The sequence below is a fragment of the Apteryx rowi genome, unplaced genomic scaffold, assembly GCF_003343035.1.
Source record: "Apteryx rowi isolate R43461 unplaced genomic scaffold, aptRow1 scaffold_38, whole genome shotgun sequence".
NCBI classification, from domain to species: Eukaryota; Metazoa; Chordata; class Aves; order Apterygiformes; family Apterygidae; genus Apteryx; species Apteryx rowi.
The window spans coordinates 4,028,035-4,036,124 of record NW_020450307.1 but is presented as its reverse complement, the minus strand read 5'-3'; the positions used below and the strand labels follow the sequence as shown (position 1 = coordinate 4,036,124).

The 8,090-nt window shown below is 44.4% G+C and overlaps 1 protein-coding gene across 1 annotated transcript; it reads right to left on the bottom strand.

Annotated features, from left to right (window-relative positions):
* Positions 1-439: 439 nt before the first annotated feature.
* Positions 440-6,241, bottom strand: TAS1R3 (taste 1 receptor member 3). The gene is made up of 6 exons (XM_026074123.1): positions 6,063-6,241; positions 4,565-4,865; positions 3,033-3,812; positions 2,394-2,597; positions 1,950-2,070; positions 440-1,365 (listed from the first exon to the last, which is right to left on the bottom strand). The coding sequence occupies exons 1-6, from the start codon at positions 6,239-6,241 to the stop codon at positions 440-442; spliced, it is 2,511 nt and encodes an 836-aa protein (XP_025929908.1).
* Between the last annotated feature and the right edge of the window lie 1,849 nt (positions 6,242-8,090).

Here is an 8,090-nt window from a genome sequence, read left to right as displayed (position 1 = left end):
TATCTCAGAAGAAGTAGTTATTTAGTTAATCAGAAATGGGAAACACAAGCAGTCTTGACAGGAAAGTGGTCCAGGTGAGGCTTTCAGCTCAGTCTGGCAGATAAGAGATTCATATAAATCATCCGTACTGTAGGTTGCCTGCAACCAACTGAACCTGAAATGCTTTTGGCTTCTTGTGGATTATGAAACATGATTGGCTACACAGAGGATGGTTACTGCTTTGCTGGGAGCATTTTACATGAACTTATTGAGTAGAGTTCTATGCTTTTGCAGCTTAAAAGATTCTACTCCTAGTGCTCAGCCTACTGGATACATCTGTACTTTATATGGTGATCTCGTCTGGACCATGGCTTATGGTGTCATAAACAGAACCATCTCGTTAAAATACAGCCAGCTACTACTGAAGAGCAGCCGACAATGGGTCTGGTTTATTGTCCATTTATTGAGAGTCTTCTTCTGGCCCCTCTTTGATGGAATTCTGGAAATAATCCACCATGTTCAAATCAGGCTTAAACAAGATGATGTAACATTTAGGGATGTAGTAGGTCCCCAAGATACCCAGACTGAATGTCAGAATAGTAGCAATCTGAGTAACAGACCTGAGGACTGTCTTCAGTGTGGCAAAAATGGCAATGAAGAAAATCCAGATGATGAAATAGATTAGGATGGCAAATGTGATCCCCCTGGCGATATTGTACTTCTTACCAGAAGTCTCTACCATGAATGTGCATAGGAAACAGACAAAGGCTAAGCAGCCATTGTAGCCGTGCATCAGGGCAAAAGCAAGCCAGGACTCTGTGTTACACACAAGCAGAACTTCAGTAGGCAGTGACTTGTAATCACGCACCATGTAGTCAGGGCCCAGGTGAAGATAGCAGAAACAGAACAAGCACTCAGTGAAGAGGCACAAGGTAACAAGAAGCCAGGCTCTCCTCTGAGTCACCCAGTGCAAGAAAGTGGGGGCACACCAGGGAAACTCTGTTACAAGGGTGATCTCAAGGGACTTGACGAAGAAGGTGGAGAAACAAGCATTGAGGCACAGGGCATAGACTATCTGCTGCATCATACAAAGGTTGTTACTGGGCTTCCCTATGTAGAGACAGGAGCTGAGACACAACAGTATGAGCGTGAACAAGGCAAAGAGGCTCAGTTTGCCTCCAGAAGCCTGCACAAGGGGTGTCTCAAGATTTTTTAAAAAGAGCACCGCTGTCAGACAAGTCAGGAATATGATGATGGACATCAGCATCAGCAAGCCAATGGTGAGTGTCTCATTCCAAAAGAGATATCTTTCGCTGCGGTCATAACATTGTGTGCTCCGGACAGGGGACCACTGGTGCTCTAGGCAGGGAATGCAGGTCGAGCTCTCTGCAAAGTAGCAGTGAGAAGGTGATGACCTCCTTCCACTGGAGTACTGCTGCCCTGCTGCAGGCAGTTCTTGAGGAATAATCACAGTCTTGGATTGGGCAGCTGATTTGGGTCCTACTTTGCCCACTTCCCCCCCCTTCCCAAATGTATTGGGTCTCCAAAGCTTGTGACATTTCAGCCTTCTCTCCTCTCCTCCATCCTCCCCACAAAAGGATCTACATATTTCTTGGCTCAGTTTCCCTTCACCAAGAAGGATCACCAGCTTCCAAAAGACCCCAGAATTTTATTATACTCTTATCTTCTACCACTGACCCCAGAATTTCATCACACCCTTCTCTCCCACCTCTGCCTGAGATAATGCATAAGGGCAGCATCTGTATTTTTTTCTTTGGAATCAACAGAGAAAGTTTCCTACTGAAGTCCTGTAGAGCAAGACGACACAGCAGAACATAATGGAGCAAAAAACTGTCCCAGCAGTGTCTCTTTGAGGAAGAGCCCAGAGCCGGTCACTAGCAGCTCTGTGAACCTGTGTGGCCTTAACCAGAATAGGGACAGTTAAGCTCATTGAATTTCACAGACCTCACCTTTAATGCTCCAGAAGGTGTTTTCTGGACAGTCTGTACAGTCATAGCAGCAGAGGTGGAATCCTTTTATTCGTCTGATTTGTCCTGGTTTGCATTGTCTGAAGCATTCAGATGTAGGCTCCTAAACAAAAGGGATAATGAATGTCGGCTAAGGCACTTTAAGCAGAAGTATCTTATCCACAAACAGATTAGAGGAAATTGTGCTGGGTTAGGATTACAGCTCTTCACCTGTGTCTGAGTCTACACAGTGCTGGGAATATCTGTTTCTGATTTTGAACTATGGAGATGAATTACACGTTTGCAGGGGAACAAGAACTGGGTCCAGTGCAGGTCTTGAAGAAGTAGCATATAGGCTAATAGCTCCTTATGAATAGCCCTGATAAAGCAGCAAAAAGTTTGTTACTTCATTCCTGTGATTGTTCTTGCTTTTCCCACCCTCTTTACCTTTTTATCTGCCATGTGAAACTGAATCTGGGACTCATTGATGTACAGGGACTCTTCGTAGTCACCTACAGGCAGATACGTAAGGGTACAATTTTTCCAGTGCCAGAATATAAGCTTGTAGCCCGTGTTTGTGCCATGGGATTGGTCAAATCTAAAACTTTGGCCATTCACCTCGAATGGGAGGGTATTCATGAAGTTCAGCAGCTGAGGAGAAAATGGAGTCAGACAATTAACAACAGATATTGGTAGAGCTGATGTGCTTGGTTGGAGGGTGATAGTGCAGGAAGCTAATTTCTGGCTGAAATCAGTTGTCCCCTTATACAGGCTAAGATTGCAGCCATCAGGCTTCTGTCTGTATTATCAGCTGTTCTATCTGTTATGCCAAGTCCAGTTAGTGGGAGCCAGGACGTAGCCTTGGGGAGGGGAGAGGGGGATTCAGCCCTCACCAGAAGCAGAGAAAGTGCAGTGTGCTCATGCAAGAGATGAATTACTGGGGGAGTTGTTGAGGTTGTATCATTCACTACCAATGCAATTTGCACTCCAGGGCGGGGGAGTCACCCCCTCCCTATCTGGCTGTGTGCAGTTCTGATGCGTAGATTGATTGAAAAATTGCTGTTGATCCTCCTGACCTTTGCTTACCTGCCAAGATCTGATGGTTGCTTTGGGACACTCTTCATGGGTGCACCCCAGGGCTCTGTGCAGTGCAGAGGCCACACTGTAAACTGCAATGTACACTGGTTGTATCTGTGAGTAGCTTAGCATGGATGAGATATCATGCAGTGAGATGCGGTCACACTGTTTGCAATGTGTGCCCAGTATGTCAGAATTCATGAGATGGCTGAATTCTATAGACTCCTGGCAATAGCTGTCCTGCTGAACAGAGGTAAAGAGGTCAGAAACATATTTCTGGAAGCCATGGACTGTGCCTGCTTTCATAATAAAGCCTAAGACTGTCCCTATGCTCTGAATGTTTGGGATGGAGGTAGTTATATCAGACAACACCCAGGCTTCAGTGCCAATCCAGACTTTCTTGCTCAGTCCCATCCTGATGCTGTGTTCCAGCAGGGCCTGGGCTGGCTGACTAAAGGCAAAAAGGACAATGATGTTGACTTTGGTCTTGTTAATTAACTGAATGGTCTCTTCCAGTTGACTTTTGGCTTTGGGATCTGCCAGGTCTGTAGGAATTAGCCCTTCATAGGCAATGCAGATGCTGTGGTTTCTGGCTGTGCTTAAGAAGAGTCCCTGGGCTCCTCGGCCATATTCATCATCACTTCCAATGGTGGCAATCCAGTTCCATCCAAATTTGTTCAGCAGCAGGACCACAGCTTCCACCAAGTTCTTATCACTGGGAACAGTTCGGTAAAAGGATGGGTACAACTCCTTGTTGCTGAGTTTTTCACTACTGGCTCCATAGCTGACCTGCAAGTTGGAAAGTGAAAGAGAAGGAGAAGCAGAGAGTAAAGTTGAAGGAAGCATTCACAGTCCAGATCATGTTCCGCTTTTGCTCAGTCTTGCTACACTAGATTTTCAAAGGTGCTGGGTTAGGACAGCAGGAAGGAAGGTGACCTCGTCTAAGGGGATAGATCCATCGAGGCTGTATTTACTGAGAGGACTATAAACTGTCGCCTTTCACCTGCTCCCAGTAGCATTGCCACATATAGCTGTCTCCTTTCACAGCCTTTTTTTGTCCATCATCACAGCACCAGCCCTTATCATTAATGAGAATCTTAAATAGCTACTTGCTACAAAGTGTGACCTGCTCCAGATTCATTAATATCCTGGTTCAGGGCTACGTTTACCTGACCATTACAGCGCTCTCTACTGTGATAACTGAGAACTTCCAGTCACAGATATATTTTCATTGGAGCCTGCCTGTTTTACACAGGGAGCTCTGATATTCCCATTTTACATGGAATACTGAATCACAGAGCCGCCTGAGTTACCCACCCCCTCTCTGGGAAGTTAGACACTAAAGTGTGTTCCAGGAGGGAGGTTCAGTGACTTACTCAAGATCACAGAGGAAATGTGTGGCAGAGGAAAGACTGGAATCTATGCTTGTAACAGTCCTAGGTCAAAGACCTAGAGCATAGGCCATCTTTCCTTTCACTGTTGTTGATCCAAACCCTTCCCTCCATCAAAAAGGAGTTTTCATTTCCAGAGAGTTTCTCTACCTGTGGGATCAAGAAATAGCTGAACAGTTTGGCGGTCACCAGGCAGAGATCTGACTTATGTGGTCCAATCACAGCAGTCACATGAGGCTGGTAGTCAGTGTAGTTGCACAGGACTCCGATGCTTGTTGTGCCGTTTTGGGTCAGAAATAGTAAACTGGGCTGTAAGGCCACAACTGGCTCAAAGCAGGTGTCATATATGTCATAGCCCAGCTTTACTCCTGGGAGAAGTGAAGTGGAATTGTTGATCTGATCAATGGCAAATTTCATCCCAAGTGCCCATATTAACCCATCTACAAATAACCTGCAATAAGAGGAGACAAGGAATTATGTGAAGCCTGGTCTGTCAGTGCTGTTATAATGGTGACCAGCTTATTGCATGATCTTTGAAATTTTAGCATCCTGTTTGCTGGCAAGCCAGATGTGCATGGCACTATCAGCAGAGCATCACTGTATCTATAGCCTTTTTATTTTGATTGGAGGGGCCCTGAGCATCTCTCAAAACTACTTAATCTTGACTATCAGCAAATGTATCCTCTGTGCTTCACAGGAGAAGAAACGGAGACATATAGAAACCAGTATGTTTAGATCAGAGGATGTCTGGAAGCGTCAGAACTCAGTCGACCTTCTGCTCTTGGCTTTGTGTACTTCAGCCATGAAGCCAGTGGTTCCCAAAGTGCTGTCCATGCTAATTCAGGTGAGCTAGCCAAAGATCCCCCTCCCTGAGCTTTTCCTCCACTGTATAGTTCAATGTGCTAGGCATATTCCCTGCCACGTGGTACAGCCTTGTGGCATGCAAAGGTGGAAAGATTTTAGACCATGCTTTTCAGAGGGAGGGTCCTTATTTCTGTGCTTTGTTGCTGCCAAAGAACAAGGTAGAACACTGGCATGTCTTTTTTATTCTCTTCACATACAGATCTAAGTGGTTAATGATATGATGATATGAACCACCTTGGTATAACTGATGATGAAATACTGATCTTAACTCTTTAAGCACCAGCAAGCATGCAAACCGGGTGAATTTTGTCTCCTCCTTTGCCTTGTGCACAGTATTCAATGTCTTTTTACAGTGTAAAAGGCTATAGCACTATCTCAATATACTTCATCTGCCTGCAGAGTGCAGTGCATACTTCTCATTCCATCTGAAAGCAAAGGCAGCATTTACACCTTTGTGTAAGTACGTTAGATTCAAAACACTAAGGAAGCCAGTGTCACTAAAAGCTTTTATCAAAATGGGATTGGCTCCAGCTGAAGTTTTAATGCATAGTAGCATCAAGAAAACACAAAAACATTTTCCGTTTCAGAATCAGAAATTGTCTTGGTGATGGTACAGTGCACCAGTGCTCCAGCACCATAGAACTAATCTTTGTTTCCATCTCACCTTTTACATCATCCTGTGAGACTAACAGTTGCTATCAGAAGGACTATTCTCTTCCCCTTTCTTTTCCCAGCCCAAGTGATCAAATTTATCATGTGCTAATGAAGCTAACATTCTTCTTACCTTTCACACGTAACTAAAGTAGGTTCTGATCGTGCCGTCAGGTTTATGGTATCCATTCCAAAAGGGAATAAGCCTCCTATGATATAATCACCAGGCCTTCTAAACTGAGTTGATAGGCATGTGGGTTTGAGGGCTACCGTACAACCAAAGCTCAAGCACAGCAGCAGGTCAGGGGCCATCGGTTGTCTATTTTGAGGAAAATGTTTCACAGAAACCTTCAAGAGAATGTGGGAGAGGGAGCAGGGCAAGGGATCCAGTCTCAGCAGTTCCTGGGAGGTCTTGTTAAATAGAACTCAGAGATATAAAAATACCGTGGAAGAATTTGTTTAGCAAAAGTGCATTAAATGTGTAACTCTACACTCAATAGATATAGTCAAATATGCAGCAGTGTCCTGTGATTGTAATCGGTTGCAAACCATAGGCCCAATCCTGGTTTCCTGTACTTAATGAGTAGCCTTTACTCAGTGCATCTCATTGGCTTCATTGTCGCAACTCTGGAGATAGGAGGACTAACTTGCAGGAGAATAGGTTGGAAGGTTAGGTGCCCCATTCTAACTTGGATATTTTGCATTAAGAACCCCCAAACCAAACAAGAAGCAACATTTATAATGGAATATGTTTGCAGAAATTGTCTCTGTTCACAAGTTTCACAAACGCCTGGGTTTGTGACTTGTTTAGTGCTGGGAGCAGATTTAAAATGGTACAGGTTGTTCACCAAAAACTTTTGGCAAGGAGAATGAGCTTTGATAGGAGCAGGACCCTACAAACTTAAGCCTGCCTGTTGGAGAATGTTTCCTATTGTCATAATACAACCATTACCCAATGTGGTGGCAGAGGAGGAAAGAGCACTATTTACTTGCTCACCAGCATTGCTTCCGGCTACTGTCTGGGGTTCTCCCTGGCTGTCTCTGATCCAAACGTTGACTTGCTGGCTTAAAGTGCTAGATCATAGCCAAGGCGGCAAGGGTAATTCACTTTCAATGTGTTTCTGTGTCCCATTCGTTTTATATCTGGAATTTGTAACAAAGACCTGGACCCTGCTGTGCTGAATGCTGCATGGCTGTAGAGTGAGTGGGTGTCCTTCCTCGAGAGCATGCAAATCAGTGAAGGATGGGAGAAAAGGAATAGTGTTCATCCTTCATTTTACAGACAGGGAAACAAATAACAGAGAAATCAAGAGTTATGTTTACAAAAGTCTCTGGGCTTCTAAGTGCTGAAGTCACCTTGAAAAATACACTTTATGTGCCAGAATCACTTAAGTGCTTTATAAATGCAATTTAGTGGGACGTAGGCCTTGCTGGGGTCACACAGGGAGTTAGGGCTTCCTGGCATATGTCACACCATCATCTGCACAGGACTGTGTTTCCTGTGATCTGGAACCTATCTAGCACAGACACTGTCTTCCCTCTGCCTGCTCACTCAGCTATGGAAAGTGATTGCTTGGATAAGGAAACGCCTGAGTTTTCTGAGAAGTAGGATCTGTTCTTCCTGTCTTTCGCTTCCATGGGTTGTCAAAAAAAACAAAACAAAACAAATTGTTCACAGTTGAGGAAGTAAATATCCTGCGACTAAAACTATCCATGCAATACAAATCAATCTCCAGGAAGCATAATTTGTGACAATCACTGAGTGCATTGCTTTCTGACAAATGCAGTGTGCTACTTTCCAGAAGGGCTTGCCTGATCAGTCATCTCATGGTGTTAAACAAATTGCCTGGATGTAGCACACCAGTGTGCTAAAAAGCCAGCAGATAAGAGCTTCTCATTGCAATGCCTTAGGCCAGTAGCAAACAGGAAGGGCTCTTCTATGTCCAAGGTGGAAATCTTTAGTCTCTTTGTTTGGCTGTCTTTGTGCTTTGGTGTATTCACAGTGGTTATTGTTCTATCACTGTCACCATAGAAGGGCTATAGAAAAGGATGCTTTCTAACTGTTTACATCAGGAGTGCACTGTCAGAATCTGCCTTTATCAAATATGAAGCTGGGAAGATGGGGGTAGGGCTCAAGATTTCTGGGTTCTCTGTGGTATTA

Bases quoted from the DNA above. Each gene is read 5' to 3' on its own strand.
- TAS1R3 (XM_026074123.1), bottom strand. From the start codon at position 6,241: ATGGCCCCTGACCTGCTGCTGTGCTTGAGCTTTGGTTGTACGGTAGCC. The intron at 3,813-4,564 runs GTAGAGAAACTC...TCCAACTTGCAG, and splicing joins GCTATTTCTTGATCCCACAG to GTCAGCTATGGAGCCAGTAG. The intron at 1,366-1,949 runs GTGAGGTCTGTG...GCTACTTTGCAG, and splicing joins CACCTTCTGGAGCATTAAAG to AGAGCTCGACCTGCATTCCC.